This window comes from Tamandua tetradactyla, chromosome 14 (genome assembly GCF_023851605.1).
Source record: "Tamandua tetradactyla isolate mTamTet1 chromosome 14, mTamTet1.pri, whole genome shotgun sequence".
Lineage (NCBI taxonomy): Eukaryota > Metazoa > Chordata > Mammalia > Pilosa > Myrmecophagidae > Tamandua > Tamandua tetradactyla.
Genome location: NC_135340.1, coordinates 89,017,552 through 89,039,638, shown reverse-complemented (window position 1 = coordinate 89,039,638; position 22,087 = coordinate 89,017,552). Strand labels below are relative to the sequence as shown.

The following is a 22,087-nucleotide window of genomic DNA, read 5'->3' as shown; positions in this document are numbered from 1 at the left end:
AAATAGAATGGCTTTTAAAAAGGGAATTTAATAAGTTACTAGGTCACATTTCCAGTGCCAAGAAAATGTCCAAACTAAGGCACCAACAAGAGGTTACCTTCACTCAAAAAAGGCTGATGCCCACCTGTTTAAAAGCCGAAAAAGTACTCAGACTTCATATAGAGATATGAATGAAGCTAATCTGGATAGGACTAAGGTAAATCAGAATACTGATATGGCCCATATTTTCAAACTTCAACCTCTGTGCAAGATCAAAGGGAGAGATGTACATTGGGGACAAAATTTATATTTTGGGTAGCACATTTTCTAATTTAACTCATATAGTCAGTTTACTTGAACATCATAAGTACATGGAATGTGGAAGGGGGGGTGGATCTTTTGATATGCACAGGTTAATGTGATGCCCCGCCATATCCCAGAGTATTCTGGGAAAAGAATAAAAAACTACTTGCAAAATGCCACTGGGGGACTGAGGAGAAAGGAAGAAATATTCAACATACCCACCTAGGGAATTCCTCATATTCTTGCAAGCAGTGGGGACAACCAATTAAACAGCCTGAACCCTGAATCTTTTTTTGTTTTTTAATATTTTTATTAATAAAACAACATACAGGACGGGCCACGGTGGCTCAGCAGGTAAGAATGCTTGCCTGCCAAGCCCGAGGACCCAGGTTCGATTCCCGATGCCTGCCCATGTAAAAAGAAAGAAAAAAGATAGAAAAAAACCTTGGTAAAAAATAAAACAACATACAAACACAAAAACATTCTTAACATATAAACATTCCATACATGGTATACAATCAGTGGCTCACAATATCATCACATAGTTCTATATTCATCACCATGATTGTTTTTTTGAACATTTGAATCACTCCAGAAAAAAAAAGAAAAAAGAAAAAACTCATACATACCATACCCCTTACTCTTCCCTCACATTGACCACTAATATTTCCATTTACCCAATTTATTTCAACCTTTGTTCCCCCTATTATTTATTTTTTATCCATATTTTTTACTCATCTGTCCATATCTTGGTTAAAAGGAGGATCAGACACAAGGTTTTCACAATCACACAGTCACACTATAAAAGTATAGCATTATACAATCATCTTTAAGAAACAACTATTGGAACAGAGCTCTACAGTTCAGGAACTTCCCTCCAGCCACTCTAATACACCATAAACTAAAAAGGAGATATCTATATAATGTGTAAGAATAACCTCTTAACTCTGTTTGAAATTTCTCAGCCACTGACAATTCATTTTGTCTCATTTCTCTCTTCTCCCTTTTTGTCAAGAAGGTTTAATTCCCTGATGCCAGGTCCTGTCTCATCCCAGGATGATGGGGGATGAAAAACAAATATCACCATAATAAAATCTCAATTTAAAATATTTTAAAGATTATTAACTTGGAAGATGAACAGCTCTGGAGTTATAGGGGCAAATACGCTTTGAGATGGATTGTACCACACTGAAATCTGCCAAAGTTAACTTTTACTTTGTGTAGATGCAATTGTCTGTTTTATTTATTTTTCCCAGTGAAAAGTGTATTTTGACAAGTATTTTTCATTTTATAAATACACTATGAGTTAACTAAAATATCATGGATTTTGTTTCTTCCTAAAATGTACATATATGTAACAATACCTGGGTTGAAAGTACCCAGTGCTCAGTTGTTCTTTTTGTCTTTTGTCTTGTTTTATTTCTTTGCATGGGCAGGCATAAGGAATCGAACCCAGGTCTTTCGTATGGCAGGTGAGAACTTTACCTGCTGAGCCAACATGGCCTGCCCTAGTGCTCAGTTTTTAAAGATAAGGCATAAAAAAGTATAGGAGAAAGCCGAAGAACGTGCATTTTTTAAAAGCTAATACATTTCGCTGTGTATCAGAAAATTGTATGAAAACTTGATTGTTTATCAAACCTGAGCATTAATCTTTGAGATGATTTTTCCCATTTAATCTTTCAAACATAAATATATACGTGAAACATGCTGCTGTGCTTTATTAACTTTCTCCCTACCCTTTATGTCAATTTTGATAATACTGTGTTTAAATCAGTAGGTTTAGTGAAATGTTTTATTTAAATGTTGGGCTTAACATGTTCTAGGTATTTATCCTGTACTTTGGATATGTGTAGCAGATGCAAATAGCACTAGCTGCGTGTGAGCTTCACCAAATCATGTCTGCTTACTTTCCTCATTTATAAAATAAAGGAACTGATTCACTGATCTCTGAGGCATCCCTTTCTGCTCCTACTATATAGTTCTATTTAGCATCTTCAAATCCACCTTCTCCTGAGGAGTGTCTTTCTTTGGCCACCAGCCTTGTATTGTTTTATACTCTGAATTTTCCATGCTTGCCTAACTTAGTATTTCCAAATTGATCTTTTGTTAATGTCTGATTATTGTGTTGACAGAAATCACAGAAGACCTAAATAGATGGAAGGGCATACCGTGTTCATGGACTGGAAGACTAAATATAGTTAAGATGTCAATTCTACCTAAATTGATTTACAGATTCAATGCAATACCAATCAAAATCCCAACAACTTACTTTTCAGAAACAGAAAAACCAATAAGCAAATTTATCTGGAAGGGTAGGGTGCCCTGAATAGCTAAAAGTATCCTGAGGAAAAGAAATGAAGTTGGAGGTCCCACACTGCCTGACTGAAAGGAATATTATGAAGTTACAGTGATCAAAACAGCATGGTACTGGCATAAAGATAGATATATTGACCAATGGAATCATATAGAGTGTTCAGATTCAGACCCTCTTATATATGGACAATTAATCTTTGATAAAGCAGTCAAGCCAAATCACCTGGGACAGAACAGTCTCTTCAATAAATGTTGCCTAGAGAACTGGATATCCATATGCAAAAGAATGAAAGAGGACCCATATCTCACACCTTATACAAAAGATAAGACCATACAACAGTAAGACGAAAATGTAGGGAAATATCTCATAAATCTTATACTTTGAGGCAGTTTTATAGACTTTACACCCAAAGCAAGAGCACTGAAGAAAGAAAGAAATAAATGGGAACTCCTCAAAATTAAACGCTTTTGCGCATCAAAGAACTTCATCAAGAAAGTAAAAAGACAGCCTACACAATGGGAGACAATATTTGGAAATGACAGATCAGATAAAGGTCTAGTATCCAGAATTTCTAAAGAGATTGTTCAACTCAACAACAGAAAGACAGCAAATCCAATTACAAAATGGGTAAGAGACTTGAACAGACACTTCTCAGAACAGGAAATGCAAATGGCCAAAACGCACATGAGGAGATGCTCAACTTCCCTGGCCATTAGAGAAATGCAAATCAAAACCACAATGAGATATCATCTCACACCCAACAGAAGGGCCATTATTAACAAAACAGAAAATGACAAGTGCTGGAGAGGATGTGGAGAAAGAGGCACACTTATTCACTGTTGGTGGGAATGTCAAATGGTGCAACCGCTGTGGAAGGCAGTTTGGCGGTTCCTCAAAAAGCTTAATAAAATTGCCATATGACCCGACGATACCATTGCTAGGTATCTACTCAGAGGACATAAGGGCAAAGACACAAATGGGCAATTGCAAACCAATGTTTATAGCAGCATTATTTACAATTGCAAAGAGATGGAAACAGCCAAAATGTCCATCAGCAGATGAGTGGCTAAACAAATTGTGGTATATACATATGATGGAATACTATGCAGCTTTAAGACAGAATAAAGTTATAAAGTGTGTAACAACATGGATGGACCTTGAAAACATTATGCTGAGTGAGATTAGCCAAAAGCAAAAGGACAAATACTGTATGGTCTCACTGATATGAACTGACATTAGTGAATAAACTTGTAATATTTCATTGGTAACAGAGACCATCAGGAGGTAGAAATAGGGTGAGATATTGGGTAATTGGAGCTGAAGGGATACAGACTGTACAACAGGACTGAATACAAAAGCTCAGAAATGGACAGCACAATACTACCTAACTGTAATACAATTACGTTAAAACACTGAATGAAGCTGCATATGAGAATGATAGAGGGAGGAAGGCTGGGGACATAAATGAAATCAGAAAGGAAGATACATGTTAAAGATTGAGATGGTATAATCTATGAATGCCTAGAGTGTATAATAATAGTGACTAAATGTACAAATTTTGAAAATGTTTTTGCATGAGGAAGAACAAAGGAATGTCATTATTGCAGGGTGCTGAAAACAGATGGTAACTAAGATTTTAAAATGTCACCTTATGTCTCAGACTAAAGCAAAAAAAGTTTGTTACAAAATTTATATTTTGACTAGAGCATTTCCTAATATAATTCATGTAGATAGTTTGATTGAATGTCATAAGTACTTGGAATCTCAGGTAGGACATGAGATTTTGTTGGTTTGTCCAGAGTGATGCCCTGATGAATCCCAGAGTGATTTGATCAGTGAGTGCAAAAAGTATTTGCAAGCCCCCTTCGGGGAATGGTGAGAGTGGGGAGAAATTCAACTTCCCCAAGTTGAATTCTTGATATTCTCACAAGCAGTGTGGACAACCAAAGCTATAGGCTGAGCCCCCAGTCTTCGGGTTTGTTCATATGAAACTTAACCCCACAAAGGATAAGTCAAGTCTACTTAAAATTAGGCTTAAGAGTCACCCCCAAGAGAACCTCTTTGGTTGCTCAAATGTGGCCTCTCTCTCCAGCCAACACAACAAGCAAACTCACTACCCTCCCCCTGTCTACGTGGGACATGACTCCCAGGGGTGTGGAACTTCCTGCAACGTGGGACAGAAATCTTAGAATGAGCTGAGACTCAGCATCAACGGATTGAGAAAACCTTCTCCACCAAAAGAGGACAGAGTGAAAGGAGACAAAAGTGTCAATGGCTGAGAGATTCCAAACAGAATCGAGATGTTATCCTGGAGGTTATTCTTACGCATTAAGTAGATATCATCTTGTTATTCAAGACGTAACAGAGAGGCTGGAGGAAACTGCATGAAAATGTAGAGCTGTGTTTCAGTAGCCATGTTTCTTCATGATGACTGTATAATGATATAGCTTTCACAATGTGACTGCGTGATTGTAAAAACCTTGTGTCTGATGCTCCTTTTATCTACATTGTCAACAGATGAGTAGAACATACAGAATAAAAATAAATAATGGGGGAACAAATGTTAAAATAAATTTAGTTTGAAATGCTAGTGATCAATGAAAGCAGGGGTAAGGGTTATGGTATGTATAATCTTTTCTTTGTTTTTGTTTTATTTCTTTTTCTGTTGTCTTTTTATTTCTTTTTCTGAATGGATGCAAATGTTCTAAGAAATGATGAATATGAAACTAAGTGGTGATATTGTGAATTACTGATTATATATGTAGGATGGAATGATCACATGTTAAGGTTTTAAAAAAAATTTACAGCTAAAAAAAAGAGAAGGAAGAGTATAACAGAGAAGATAGGATTTAACAAATGGGTATGACAGCTGAATCATTATTTGGTATTTTTGTTGGTCTCCAGTGTCTTGGGGCAGGTAGCAGAAAAACAAAAAATCGTGAAACTGTAACCCATATCAAACTTTAAAAACTGTTCTATAAGTACTTGTTAAAATGTACTTGGAAATTTATTGCTTTTTTGTGTATAGGTTATATTTCATAATTTTAAAAACTGGCTTTATCATGATTACTTAGATTTTTTTACTATGCCTATGGATAAGCTAAGATATCCACTTTAGGAGGTTAAGATATCTATGTTAATGGTACAAATATTTGTACTTCATATTTTCCTGAAATAAGGAAAATATTTAGTAACATAGGTCAACATAGGTCATTACTATAGCAATGTAGATATTTGTAAGAACTTTCTAGTTGATATTTGAGAACATTCACAGTTTTGACAGCTGATCATATGGTGCCTAAATTAGTTTTTAATATTTAGAATTTAAGAATTTTGCTATCTGAACATGTAGATGTTTTCCTTGTTGCCTTAATTTTAAATTGGTTCAGGAAACTTACTGCACAAACACAGGCTTTACAATGATTATACGGATACTTTATAAGGTGAGGCTAACTAAGATATACATTTTTGGTGGTTCTAACTGTATTGCTTCTTTTCTTAAGTAAAAAAAATAAAAATAAAAATATATAAGAAAAGAAAAGAACCACCTTCAATGGGTATAGACACATCTCCATCTAATCAAAAGGTGACACCCACAATTGGATATGTCACATCTCCATAGAGATCATCTAGTAAAAAGTTTCCAATATAAATAGTGTTGAATCATGATGCTGGTCCCACAAGACTGGATGAGAATTAAAACATGGCTCTTGTGGGCTACATAGTAGTTTCAAACTGGCACACCTTTCAAAAATAATTTAAATACATACAAGCAAAAATATAAATACACAATTATTCCTTTGTCTCTGTTATTAACAGATAGAATGGCATGCTCATTTTTTGGCATCTTGCTTTTTTGACTTAATATATCTACGAGCTGGTTCCACTTCAGTATTCAGAGTTTCTTCATTATTTAAGGCTGTATAGTATTCCATCATGTGGATGTATTCTAATTTATTTAACCATACACCATTGGTAGGCTTTAGGTTAGTCATACTACCAATGCTCAATGAATAACACTGTACCTATGTCCTGTATGTGTGAAGCTATAGTTTTAGGATACATTCTCAGAAATGAGATTGCTGGGTAAGGTTTTGTAAGCCAAACTGATACTGACAAATTGCCCTCTCCAGAAGCTGCCAACTGACATTCTCCTCAGCAATGCAGAAGAGTGACTGTTTCTCAACATCCTTACCAACACTCAATAAATGTTCTAATTTTTGCCAATATGGTAAATAAGGTAGAGTATCTTAGCATAGTTTCTCTGTATTTCTCTTATTCAAAGTACGTTTGACCATTTTTTCATATTTCCCAGGCAATCTGCATTTTTTTCTGTGAACTATGCATTTTCTGTAAATATTTTGCTAATGGATTTTTTTCTTATTGATTTTCAGGAACTCTTTATCAATAAAGGAAACTAGCCCTTTGTAATATTGAGCTACAAATTTTGCTATCCAGTTAATTTGTCTTTCTTAGTGTGGGAGAGGGTTGTTGCCACATAGAAAGTTTCTTTTTAATAATTCAGTGTATTAGTCTTTTCTTTTATGGTTTTTTAAAGAAAACACTTTAATTGAGAAACATCCACACACATATAGTCCAACCATACTAAATAATGGCTCACAATATCATCACATAGTTGCATGTTCATCAGCAAGATGATTTTTAGAACACTTGCATCACTCCAGAAAAACAAATAAAAAGAAGAAAAAACTCACACATCCCATACCCCATACCCCTCCCTCTCACTGACCACTAACCCAAATTTTTACCCTTTTTTTACCCTTTATTCTCCCTATTATTTATTTACTTTTCATCCTTATTTTTTACTCATCTGTCGACACCCTGGATAAAAGGAGCATCAGATACAATCTGATGCACAATCACACAGTCACACTGGAAAAGCTATATAGTTATATAATTGTCTTCATGAATCAAGGTTGTCCGGGCCAAGATGGCAGCTTAGCAATGGGTGCGTTTTAGTTGGTCCTCCAGAACTACTAAATTACCAGAAACAGTATAGAACAACTCCTGGAGCCACGTCAGTACCAGACACACAACGTACCCCAGTCTGGACCAGCTGGACTGGCTGCGAGCACCCCCAGAACTGTGAGTTCCCCAAGTTGTGGCAGCCGGCGTCCCTCCCCCACAGGCTGTTTCTGAGAGGGGAAAGGAAAGAGACTTTACCAGCAGCAGGTAAAGTAACCAACCACCAATTGTGGCATTAACTAACAAATCCTGACTACTAAAAATAGGCCCCCAGCTCAGGTGAACCTGGTCAAAGTGGAGGTCGCTCATTTTTGCCCCAGCACCAAGGGGGTAGGGCTGACAGAAAAAGAGAAAAAAAAAAAGGAAACAGAGGTTTTTGTGGCTATGTTTCTACAAAGGCTTGACTGCCTTTGAATAAAGTGGCAGGGCTTCTCAGGCTGCAACTGCCCCAGGCATAGGCAGAAACAAGCTCGTTTGAAGGCTTGCCTGGAGCCTGTGCTTTCCCCAGGGGAGAGGTGAAGCCCAACTCAGGTGGATTCCCTCCCTCAAGGAATTCAGACACCAGGGCTTGGTAATTTGAAGACATTAAAACCAGCTACAACCTCTTCTCTATCTCCACCACACCCCCAGAAGGCAGAGTCTGCCAAAATTAAAGATATTGCATCATCTTATGCTGGTGGGACCCACAGGCAGAGAAGCACCACCTACTGGGCAGGATAAGAAAAAAGGCCCCAGAGACTTCACAGGAAAGTCTTTCAACCTGCTGGGTCTCACCCTCAGGGAAAACTGATGCAGGTGACTCTTTCCCCCTGATAGGAGGCCAGTTTGGTCAGCGAAAATCCGGCTGGGGTCTATAATACCTAAGTAGACCCTCCTAAGGGTGGGTGGAAAAAGGCACCATACAAGCAGGGCAAGAAACAAGAAAACAAGAACTAAAAAAATTCTCCGCTGTTAAACAAAACCTAAGCTAGAGGTCCAGAAAAAGCTGAACTGAATGTCAAAGAACAGATAGACAACAAATTCATCCAGCAAGAAAATCCTAGGTAAAAGAAGTGAAAGCAATCTCCAGAATATACTAATAAAGGTTATTAAATGCCTAGATGCCAGGAAAAAGTAAAAAATAAGGCAAGGAAAATTGAAGATATGGCCCAAAGGAACAAACCAACAATTCAAATGACAACAGGAGCTGAAACAATTAATTCAGAATATATGAACAGACATGGAAAACCTCATCAAAAACCAAATCAATGAATTGAGGGAGGATAGAAAGAAGGCAAGGAATGAACAAAAAGAAGAAACTGAAAGTCTGAAAAAACAAATCACAGAACTTATGGGAATGAAAGGCACAGCAGAAAAGATGAAGAAAACAATGGAAACCTACAATGCTAGATTTCGAGAGACAACATAGGATTAGTGAACTGGAGTACGGAACATCTGAAATCCGACAAGAAACAGAAAATATAGGGAAAAAAAACGGAAAAACAGGAGCAGGGACTCAGGGAATTGAATGACACATGAAGCGCATGAATACACGTGTTGCGGGTGTCCCAGAAGGAGAAGAGAAGGGAAAAGGAGGAGAAAAACTAATGGAAGAAATTATCACTGAAAATTTCCCAACTCTTATGAAAGACTTAAAATTACAGATCCAAGAAGTACAGCGTACCCCAAAGAGAATAGATCCAAATAGACATACTCCAAGACATTTAATAATCAGAATGTCAGAGGTCAAAGAGAAAGAGAGAATCTTGAAAGCAGCAAGAGAAAAGCAATCCATCACATACTAGGGAAGCCCAATAAGACTATGTGCAGATCTCTCAGCAGAAACCATGGAGGCGAGTAGACAGTGGGATGATATATTTAAATTATTAAAAGAGAAAGACTGCCAAACAAGAATTCTATATCCAGCAAAATTGTCCTTCAAAAATGAGGGAGAAATTAAAACATTTTCAAACAAAAAAATCACTGAGAGAATTTGTGACCAAGAGATCAGCTCTGCAAGAAATACTAAAGGGAGAACTAAAGACAGATACAAAAAGACAGAAGAGAGAGGTGTGGAGAAGAGTGTAGAAAGGAAGACTATGAGTAAAGGTAAAAAGAAGGAAAAATAGATATGACATATAAAATCCAAAAGGCAAAACAGTATAAGAAAGTACTACCCGCGCAGTAATAACACTAAATATTAATGGATTAAACTTCCCAGTCAAAAGACACAGACTGGCAGAATGGATTAAAAAACAGGACCCATCTATATGCTGTCTCTACTCAAAGGACACGAGGCCAAGGACACAAATGGACATTTACACACCAATGTTTATAGCAGCATTATTTACAATTGCAAAGAGATGGAAACAGCCAAAATGTCCATCAACAGACAGTTGACTAAACAAACTGTGACATTTACATAAGATGGAATATTACGCAGCTGTAAGACAGAATAAAGTTACGAAGTATGTAACAACATGAATGGACCTTAAGGACATTATGCTGAGTGTGATTAGCCAGAAACAAAGGGAAAAATACTGCATGGTCTCACTGATATGAACTGACAGTAGTGAATGAACTTGGAATATTTCCTTGGTAACAGAGACCATCAGGAGATAGAAATAGGGTGAGATATTGGGTAATTGGAGCTGAAGGGATACAGATTGTGCAACAGGACTGAATATAAAAACTCAGAAATGGACAGCACAATACTACCTAACTGTAATGTAATTATGCATTACTGAATGAAGCTGCATGTGAGAATGATAGAGGGAGGAGGGCTGGGGACATAAATGAAATCAGAAAGAAAGATAGATGGTAAAGATCAAGATGGTATAATCTAGGAATGCCTAGAGTATATAATAATAGTGAAATGTACAATGTACAAATTTTAAGAATGTTTTTGCATGAGGAAGAACAAAGGAATGTCATTATTGAAGGGTGCTGAAAACAGATGATAATTAATACTTTAAAATGTCACCTTATGTGTGACATTTTAAAGCAAAAAATGTTTATTTGTTACAAAATTTATATTTTGACTAGAGCATTTCCTAATATAACTCATGTAGATAGCTTGATTGAATGTCATAAGTACTTGGAATCTCAGGTAGGACATGAGATTTTGTTGGTTTGTCCAGAGTGATGCCCCGATGAATCCCAGAGTGATTTGATCAGTGACTTGAAAAGTATTTGCAAGCCCCCTTCAGGGAATGGTGAGAGTGGGGAGAAATTCAAGTTCCCCAAGTTGAATTCTTGATATTCTCACAAGCAGTGTGGACAACCAAAACTATAGGCTGAGCCCCCAGTCTTGGGGTTTGTTCATATGAAACTTAACCCCACAAAGGATAGGTCAAGTCTACTTAAAATTTAGGCCTAAGAGTCACCGCCAAGAGAGACTCTTTTGTTGCTCAGATGTGGCCTCTCCCTCCAGCCAACATGACGAGCAGTCTCACCACCCTCCCCCTCTCTGCATGGGACATGACTCCCAGGGGTGTGGACCTTCCTGGCAATGTGGGACAGAGATCCTAGAATGAGCTGAGACTCAGCATCAAGGGACTGAGAAAAACCCTAGAATGAGCTGAGAATTAACATCAAGGAATTGAGAGAACCTTCTCGACCAAAGGGGGAAGAGTGAAATGAGACAAAGTGTCAATGGTTGAGAGATTCCAAACAGAGTCCAGAGGTTATCCTGGAGGTTATTCTTATGCATTAAGTAGATATCACCTTGTTGTTCAAGATGTAGTGGAGAGGCTGGAGGGAACTGCCTGAAAATGCAGAGCTGTGTTCCAGTAGCCATGTTTCTTGATGATGATTGAACAATGATATAGCTCTCACAATGAGACTCTGTGAATGTGAAAACCTTATGTCTGATGCTCCTTTTAGCTACTATATCAACAGAAGAGTAGAGCATATGGAATAAAAATAAATAATAGAGGGAACAAATGTTAAAGTAAATTTAGTTTGAAATGCTAGTGGTAAATGAAAGCATTATAGGGGGGTAAGGGGTATGGTATGTATAATCTTTTTTTTTCTGTTATCATTTTATTTCTTTTTCTGTTGTCTTTTTATTTCTTTTTCTAAATCGATGCAAATGTTCTAAGAAATGATGAATATGCAACTATGTGATGATATTAAGAATTACTGATTGTATATGTAGAATGCAATGATATCTTAATGTTTTGTTTGTTAATTTTTTTAATTAATAAAAAAAGTTAAAAAAAAAAAACAGGACCCATCTATATGCTGTCTATACTCAAAGGACATGAGTGCAAGAACATAAACGGACATTTGTACACCAATGTCTATAGCAGCATTATTTACAATTGCAAAGAGATGGAAACAGCCAAAATGTCCATCAACAGACAGGTGGCTAAACAAACTGCGGTATATACATAAAATGGAATATTATGCAGCTGTAAGACAGAATAAAGTTATGAAGTATGTAACAACTTGGATGGTCCTTGAGGACATAATGCTGAGTGAGATTAGCCAAAAACAAAAGGACAAATACTGTATGGTCTCACTGATATGAACTGACATTAGTGAAAAAGCTTAGAATATTTCGTTGGTAACAAAGACCATCAGGAAATGGAAATGGGGTAAGGTACTGGGTAACTGGAGCTGAAGGGATACAGATTGTGCAACAGGACTGAATGTAAAATCTCAGAAATGGACAGCACAATACTACCTAACTGTAATACAATTATGCTAAAACACTGAATGAAGCTGATTGTGAGAATGATAGAGGGAGGAGGGCTGGGGGCATAAATGAAATCACAAAGGAAAATAGACAATAAAGATTGAGATGGTATAATCTAGGAATCCTAGAGTGTTAATAACAGTGACTAAATGTACAAATTTAAAAAATGTTTTTGCGTGAGGAAGAACAAAGGAATGCCATTACTGCAGTTTGCTGAAAATAGATGGTAACTAATATTTTAAAGTTTCAACTTATGTGTGAGATTAAAGCAAAAAATATTTATTTGATACAGAATTTATATTTTGACTAGTACATTTCCTAATATAACTTATGTAGATAGTTGGTTGAACAAAAGAAGTACATGGAACCTCAGGTAGGACATGAGATTTTGTTGGTTTTTCCAGAGTGATGCCCTGATGAATCCCAGAGTGATTTGATCAGTGAGTGCAAAAAGTATTTGCAAAGTCCCCTTTGGGGAATGGTGAGAACAGGGGAAAATTCAACCTCCCCAAGTTGAATCCTTGATATTTTCACAAGCAGTGTGGACAACGAAAGCTATAAGCTGAGCCCCCAGTCTTCGGTTTTTGTTCATATGAAACTTAACCCCACAAAGGATAGGTTAAGCCTACTTAAAATTAGGCCTAAGAGTCACCCCCAAGAGAACCTCTTTTGTTGCTCAGATGTGGCCTCTCTCTCCAGCCAACACAACAAGCAAACTCACCCCCCCCACCCCGTCTACATGGGCCATGACTTCCAGGGGTGTGGACCTTCTTGGCAATGTGGGACAGAAATCCTAGAATGAGCTGACACTCAGCATCAAGGGATTGAGATAAACTCTAGAATGAGCTGAGACCCAGCATCAAGGGATTGAGAAAACCTCCACCAAAAGGGAGAAGAGTGAAATAAGACAAAGTGTCAATGGCTGAGAGAGTCCAAACAGAGTCGAGAGGTTATCCTGAAGGTTATTCTTACACATTAAGTAGCTATCACCTTGTTATCCAAGATGTAGTGGAGAAGCTGGAGGGAACTGCCTGAAAATGTGGAGGTGAGTTCAAGTAGCCATGTTTCTTGATGATGATTGAACAATGACACAGCTTTCACAATGTGACTGTGTGATTGTGAAAACCATGTGTCTGATGCTCCTTTTATCTACCTTGTCAACAGACGAGTAGAATATACGGAATAAAATTAAATAATAGGTGGAACACATATTAAAATAAATTTAGTTTGAAATGCTAGTGATCATGAAGGGGAAGGGTAAGGACTACGGTATGTATAATTGTTTTTTCTGTTTTCGTTTTATTTTTCTGTTGTCTTTTTATTTCTTTTTCTGAATTGATGCAAATGTTCTAAGAAATGATCATGATGATGAATATGCAACTATGTGATAATATTGTGAATTACTGATTATATATGTAGAATGGAATGATCACGTTAAGAATATTTGAGTTTCTTTCTTGTAATATATATTTTTTAATTTAAAAATTAATAAAAAAAAGAATCAAGGCTACTAGAACACAGCTCAAAAGATTCAGTTATATCCCTCCAGTCACTCCAATACACCATAAACTAAAAAAAGGATATCATATAATGCAAAAGAATAACTTACACAATAACTTTTTGACTCTATTTGAAATCTCTCAGCCACTGAGACTTTATTTTGTCTCATTTCTCTTCCCCCTATTGGTCAAGAAGGCTTTCTCACTCCTTGATTCTGTGTCCCAGCTCATCCCCAGGAGTCAGATCCAAAGTTGCCATGGAGTCATGTCCCACATGGGGGGGGAGAACAATAAGGCCACCTGGCAAGTTGCCTTACAGAGAGAGGCCACATCTGAGTAACAAAAGAAATTCTCTGGAGGTGATTATCAGGCATAATCATCAGTAGGCTTAGCTTCCCCTTTGCAGGTAAACTTCATAACAGTGAATCCCAAGATCAAGGGTTCAGCCTATTGAATTGGTTGTTCCCCGTGCTTGTCAGAATATCAGAAATTCCCCAGATGGGAAAGTTTAACACTTCCTCATTTCTCCCCGGTCCTCCAAGGGGACTTTGCAAATACTTTTTTATTCTCTGCCCAAATTACTCTGGGATATATCACAGCATCACAGTAACCTGTACAAACCAACAGGTTCTCATGCCACATTCAAGATGTGATGTAATTATGGTGTTGAAATAAACTGATCATATAAGTTAAGTAAGGCAATGTGCTACCCAAAATATAAATCTGCACCAAATAAACATCCCTTCCTTTGATTTCACACAGATGTTGAAGTAATATCATCCTTTACCCAGTATTCTGATTTACCTTAGTCCTATCCAAATCAGCTTCATTCATATCTCTAGACAAAGTCTGATCACTTTTTCAATTTTTTTTAACAGTTGCCATATGTGGTGATACTGACTTTCATAGCTTCAGTGCTCTAACTCTAAGTCTCTGGTGTCACATACATATCTTAAGTTTCAGGGTACAACCAGGTTATACTCAAATAGCTTAGTATCTCAGAATTTAGAAACAGCAGTTACAACTCCTGAATATATGTGACTGCTGTAAGAGCTTACAATCTAGGTCCCTTTACAATAGGCCCCAACCTGAGGTTGGGGGCCATTCTCTCAACTTCAGTTCACCAAGTTTTTATATCATAGTTAGTCCATATGAGTGAGGCACAATACTATTTGCTTTTGTGTTTCTGATATTTCGTTCAACATAGTGTCCTTAAGGTTCATTCAGCTAGTTGCATGTATGGCTTTGTTTTCTACTTAGAAACATTTTTTTTCTCTAATCCTGTGCTGGTTTGAAACGATTCATATTTCAGAAAGGCCATTTTTAAAATTCTGATTCAATCTTGGGGGGTTAAGACCTACTGTTTAGGGTGGGAAACTTTGGATTGTTTCCATGGAGATGTGACACACCCAATTTGGGTGTGGTCTTTTGATTAGACGGAGATTATCTCCAGCAACTCAAGGTGGTTTCTGATCAAGATATTAAAGCCTTTTAAAAGGGCAAACATTTTGGAGAAGCCTCAGATGCAGATGCCTGGAGAACAGTTGTTTCAGAACTGACAGAGACACAGATGTTTGGAGAAGGATGGAGTGCTGGCAGAGAAAGGAGACATAGGCAGAGCCCAGCAGACGTCGCTAGGTTCCTTCCCATGAGATGTTAAACAAGCAAGACACCCAGTTTGTGTCCTGGAGGAGCTAAGTGAAGGCCCACAGATGTTTAGAAAGAAAACTGGCATCAGACACTGGAAGTATGAACTGGGAACAAGGACCAGCAGACACCAGCCATATGCCTTCCCATGTGACAGACATTAGGGCTTTTTTGAGTCAAGTTATCTTTTCCTAGATGCCTTATTCTGGACATTTTTCTGGACTTAGAACTGCAAATTTTTAATAAATTCCCTTTATAAAGCCATTCCATTTCTGATGTATTGCATTCTGGCAGCTTTAGCAAACCAAAAGAAATACTTTTGTTTTTTAAAAAAGTAGTTATTTCTTCCATCAGGTATTTATAATCAAAATAATTCCTTTAAATAGTAAGTCCCCTAGTATGTCTGGGTGCATTATTAGGATCCTGAGGAAGAAACAAGGGCTTAGTGCCTAAAAAAGTTTAATACAGTTGCAAACCACAATAACAGAAGTAAAAGAAACATGAAATATCAACTCTCCCTCTCAACATTTGCGAGTGAAGATGGAAAAAAACTGTGCGAATAACTTAATATTTATTCTTATTTTTCTAAAATTTAATGGCTAAAATTAACAAATGGGAGGAGAAAAGCATGTTATCTACCTTGTTCACTGCTCTCAGTTGGGGAATCCTCATGTCGAAGGAAAAATTTTACTTCTTCCCTTCGTGGTCCCCACTTGTGAAGGTGTTCATACATCATATGATCAAAGGGTATAGGGCGCTCTATGGAAAAATAAAAACACCAATCTCAGAAACAAACAACATGATTCCTACCAAAATGAAAAATAAAACAAAAAAATACAAGTAAATACACACACACATATGCTTATACATATATATAAGGATTTTTGGATATTGCAAGCACTGAATTATAATTTCAATAAAAAGCAGAAATACGAAATGGAATAATTTAGGCAGCATGTAAATACAAGCAGCATACCTAAAAGCAATTTTTGCAACATAAAATACAGAGTTTTAAAAAACACCCTTTACAATATTTATTTATCAATATGAAGTAGTGTGCCTCACATTCCTCAAAAAAATGCAAACTGGTTGGATTACATCATTCATTAAACTGTTATAAGTAGCAAACACATGTACAAAGCCTGGTTCGGGCAATTTCTGACAATTCAGGTGAAATTACTATGAATATGTGCTAGCATTCATAGGGACCAAAAGTTACTGAATTAATAATAAAAATTAAAATCTATGGATTAAAATATATCACTTCATGCAAATGTTCAAAAAATGATCACGGTGATGAATACACAACTATGTGATACTGTGAGCCACTGCTTGTAATCATGTCAAAAATGTCTGTATGTCAAGAATGTTTGTACATCTGTTCACTGTTTATAATTAAAAATATTAAAATACATATATATCACTTCAAATTTTAAAAGAAACTGAGTATTTCTTTACAAATTATCTGAGCAGAGCACTACAGAAAGTGAAATTTAAAATATAACTTTTATAAGTTTATTATAAAACCATCGATGGCATACCATCGTCCTTTTCTGTGAATTGCCTCTTTTTTCACGTACTATCCCAATAAAAAAAAACTGGGAAGTTTGCTTTTTCTTTTCTATTTGAAGGTGTTCTTCATATTCTGCATACTAACCCTAGATTGGTCATCTGCATTGAAAAGGGGCTTTAAAATAGTTTAAAAAATAATTTAAATTTAATGTCATGTATTTTAAAGTTACATGTAAATTTAAATGTAAGCAGTTATTAATCTTTTCCAATTTTAGTGAATTCTTTTATATAATAAATTCTTCTCTACTCTAAGGTAAAAAAGATATTCTTTTATGCTTTTTCCTACAAATTGTAAAGTATTGCTTTTCATCATTTTTATGAACTTATTTTCACATATGGGATAAACTATGGATCTAACTTCATTTTTTCCTGCTTGAATAGTCAATTATCCCAGCATCATTTATTGAATAGTCTAACTTTCCTCACAAACATGTAACTGCCATTTCTGGTGTGAATCAGGTTTTCATTCATAGGATTTTTTTGAGCAGTCTCTTCTACTGGTTATTGATCTACCTATGTGTCAATAACACACTCATTAATCACCATCATTTTACATTAGGTCTTGGTATCCAGTACGTAAGTCTCTCTATTTGGCTTATCCTAAAAACTGTTCTGGTACTTCTCGGCCTCTTGCTCCGTTAGATGTATTTTAAGAGCAGTTTAATGTTTGGTTTTTTGTTTCTTTTTGACTTTGAATAAAATTTTTAATAATGTTATATTTGAGAGTTTTAAAAATACTTATATTGAGAAACATCCATGCACATATAGTCCAAACATATCATACAATCAGTGGCTCACAATATCATCACATAGTTATGTATTCTTCACGATGGTCGTTTTACAAGCATCTGCATCATTCCAGAAAAATATAGTGAAAAAGAAAGAACTCATACATCCATACCCTTTACCCTTCCCTCTCACTGACCCACAGTATTCCAATCTACCCAATTTTTACACCTTATCTCCCCCATTATTTATTTATTTTTATCCTTTTTTTTTTAAAGTCATCTGACCATATGCTAGAAAAAGGTACATCAGACACAAGGTTTTCACAATCACACAGCTATATAGTTATAAAGTCCTCTTCAAGAATCAAAGCTACTGGAACAAAGTTAAAAAATTTTAGATATCTCCCTCTAGCCACTCCAATACACCATAAACTAAAAAGTGATATCTATATAAAGTGTAAGAATAACCTCCAGAATAACCTCCCAACTCTGTCTGAAATCTCTCAGCCACTGAGTCTTTATTTTGTCTCAATTCTTTCTTGCCCCTTTTGTTCAAGAAGTTTTCTCATCCTTATGATGCTGAGTCCTGGCTCATCCCCAGTAGTCAGGTCCCACGTTGCCAGGAAAATTTACACCCTTGGGAGTCATGTTCCATACATGGGGAAGGGTAATAAAGTCATCTGCCAAGTTGGCTTAGAGAGAGAGGCCACATCTGAGCAACAAAAGAGCTCTCCAGAGGTAACTCTTAGGCATAATTATCAATAGGCTTAGCCTCTCCTTTGCAGGACTAAGTTTCATTGGGGTGAGTCCCAATATTGAGAGCTAAGTTTTATTGAATTGGTTGTCCTCACTGCTTATATGAGAATATCAGGAATTCCTCAGATGGGGAAGTCGAACATTTCTTCCTTTCTCTCCTGTCCCCAAAGAGGATTTTTTTTTTTTGGTATAGTATAACATATATACAAAGCAAAGAAATAAAAAAGCAATAGTTTTCAAAGCACTCTTCAAGAAGTGATTACAGGACAGATCCTAGAGTTTGTCATGGGCTACTGTATGATCCTCTCATATTTTTCCTTCTAGGTGCTCCAGAATATAGGAGGCTAGAGAGTTTAAATATTTTTTTGTCATAGCAATTGACTTTTTTTCCTTCTTTGTGAAAAATAATATATATACAAAAAAGCTATAAATTCCCAAGCATAGCACAATTAGTTGTAGAACTACTTCCTACTTTGACATGGGTTACAATTTCACATCTTTAGGTTTTTTACTTCTAGCTGCTCTAAAATACTGGAGACTAAAAGATGTATTAATTTAATGATTCAGCATTCATATTCATTTGTTAAGTCCTATCTTCTATGTATAATTCCACCATCACCTTTGATCTTTCCATACCTCTCTTTAGGATTTGGGCCATAGCAATTCTAAATTTTTCATATTGGAAGGGTCTGTCACTAATATGGGGTAGGGAGATGGAGCTATCTGATGTTCTGGAGAGGTTGGGCCAGGTTTCAAGATTTATCTGGTCCAGGGAGCCATCTGGAGGTTGTAGGTTTCTGGCAAGTTACTCTAGTGCCTGGAACCCTTGCAGAATCTTATATATTGCCCTACGTGTTCTTTAGGATTGGCTAGAATGGTCCTGGGTGGGGGTTGGCAGGTTATGACAGGTAGCAAGGTCTATCTGAAGCTTGCATAAGAGCAATTGCCAGAGTAGCCTCTCGACTCTATTTGAACTCTCTGTGCCCCTGACATTTTATTAATTGCACTTCTTTCCCCCCTTTTGGTCAGGTTGTAATTTTTGATCCCACAGTGCCAGATCTGGATTAATCCCTGGGAGTCATCTGCCATGTTGCCAAGGAGGTTTCACCCTGGATGTCATGTCCCACGTAGTGGACAGGGGAATGATTTCACTTGCAAAGCTGGGCTTAGAGAGACTGAGCAACAACAGAGGTCTTCCGGAAGTAACTCTTAGGGATGCCTATAAGTAGTCTAAGCTTTTCCTCTACCTAAATAAACTCCACAAGAGTAAGCCTCATGATTGAGGGCATGGCCTACTGATTTGGATATCCTTAAAGTTTGACACAGTATCGGGGATTCCCTGACGGTAAGGTTTAATAGTTACATATTCTTTCTCCCCTACTCAGGGGACTTTGCCAATACTTTCTGATTATCTGCTTAATAAACTCTAGGATGTCTCCAGGCATTACAATAATCTATACAGGATTAAAGGACCTCTTTCTTATTCTATGCTTTCTGTGTTACAATTGTTCAAATGAGCTATATAAATACACTGAATTAGATTATGCACTACAGAAAATTTCAGTTCCAGATCAAATGAACCTTTCTCCCACTGGTCTCAGAGAGTATGTGTGGTTCTAAAATATAGACACTGTCTTCCTTACCCCTATGTTCTGAATTACTTTAACCCCAAACTGTTCAGCTTTGTTCTTATCTCTCAATATCAGGTTATATATAAAAAACAGCCTCTCAAAATCCAGAAATAATAATCACCACTCCGGACTTAATGTGTCTGCTCTAATAGTTTACAATCCAGGCCCTTGTTTTCTTATAAGCATTTTCTAAAGATGACCATACCATTCTTGTGTTTTTGTTTCTGGCTTATTTCGTCTCACCAAATGTCCAGCATGTTCCTATTCACATCGTTGCATGCCTCAAGACAGTGTTCCTTTTTGTAGCAGCACAACCTTCATTCATAAATATACACTATCATTTGCCAATCTACTTTTCCATCAGTGCATCCTCCAGCCAATTCTTCAGCCAACTGCATTCATTGGACATCATGCAGAAGGCCCAAAGCCCACAGTCCATTAACATTCTCAATTTTAAATAGTTTCATTGTTCCCAAGAGAAAGAAAACCAATAAACACACCCTCCCCAAATAGGAAATCCAAACCTATTAACTTTTGTACCTCACTCCATTATTTACTTCTGCTGTTGCTGTGGTAGTGCTCATAGTTACATTTTTTTTCCTTCTTTTTTTGTGAACAATAACATAGACACAAAGAAGCTATAAATTTCAAAGCACAGCACCACCATTAGTTGTAGAATATATTTCGGACCCCAGAGGGGAGTTTGCATATATACTTTTTTTATTCTCTGCCCAAATTACTCAGGGATATATACGGCATTCACACTAACCTGTATAAACTAATAGGATCTCACACCCTATTCAAGATTCCATGTAATTACGGTGTTCAAGTAAATTGACCATACACATTAAATCAGATAATGTGCTATCAAAATATAAGTTTTGAACCAAATAAACACCTCTCCCTTTTCTTGCACAGAGGTTGAAGTTTGAAAATATGAGTCATATAATCCTTTACCCAGTATTATTTAACTTAGTCCTGTCCAAATCAGCTTCATTTATATCTCTAGACAAAGTCTGATGACTTTTCCTGCTTTTTTAACAGTTGCTGAACCAGGTAATTCTGACTTTCATAGCTTCAGTGCTCTAAATCTGAGTCTCAGGTGTCACACAAATACCAGAAGTTTCAGGAAATGATCAGGTTACATACAAATAGTTAGGTATCTTAGAATTTAGAAATATCAGTTCCAACTCCTAAATATATATAAGTGCTGTAAGAGCTTACAATTTAAGAACCTTTACAATAGGCCCCAACCTGATAGTCCATGCTCTCTGTTGACTAAACCACCCCCTACCCATAACTTTCAGGAGGCCCCTTGCAAAACCAAGGGGCCTCAGTCTCACTCATGCAGCAGTCCCATGATTGTCCTTGTATACCCATCAGCAGATGCATTCCTGTACTAACTCCTCTTATCCAACCTCCAGCCATCCAGTAGTTACAGCCCTGGCAGCTACAATCTTGCAATAGCTTCCCTTATACAACATCCTCCCACCCACTCCAGTAGGTACAGCCCCAGTGGCTACAAGCCACAATAACTCCCTGCTTAGCCTGCCAATTTCTCACTCCCAAGGTAGACAATGAAAAGCCTTTCCTTAACCAGGCCAAACACCCAATATAAACTGTACCCTTTCCCCTGCTCAGGGCTGTTGCCATCTTAAGCGTCAGCCCACCTGCACATAACTTCACAATAAAGATCCTTTGATTGAGTTCTGGCCTCCTCTCCTCCGTCCCAGTTGAGAAACCTATTGCTGTTGATTTTGATTTTCTGAGTTGTGTCGTACAGTTAATCTATATGAGTGAGGCATGATAATATTTATCTTCTTGTTTCTGACATTTTACTCAACATACTGTCCTTAGGTTCATTCACCTAGTTGTATGCCTCACTTCATTCCTTCTTGCACCCACTCAGTAGTTCACTGTATGTATACACCACAGTTTCCCCTTCCATCCCTCAGTCATTGCACCCTTAGGCCACTTTCATCCACTGCAAA

At 37.0% G+C, this 22,087-nt stretch overlaps 1 protein-coding gene across 9 annotated transcripts in view; it reads right to left on the bottom strand.

Moving 5' to 3' along the window:
- PPP1R13B (protein phosphatase 1 regulatory subunit 13B) overlaps window positions 1–22,087 on the bottom strand; it is a 139,745-nt gene that overhangs the window by 47,312 nt on the left and 70,346 nt on the right. For all 9 annotated transcript variants that reach the window (XM_077128407.1, XM_077128409.1, XM_077128410.1 and 6 more), the window contains exon 3: window positions 16,049–16,168. In XM_077128407.1, the coding sequence (XP_076984522.1) occupies window positions 16,049–16,168 (120 nt within the window). The remainder of the gene's footprint in view (window positions 1–16,048; window positions 16,169–22,087) is intronic.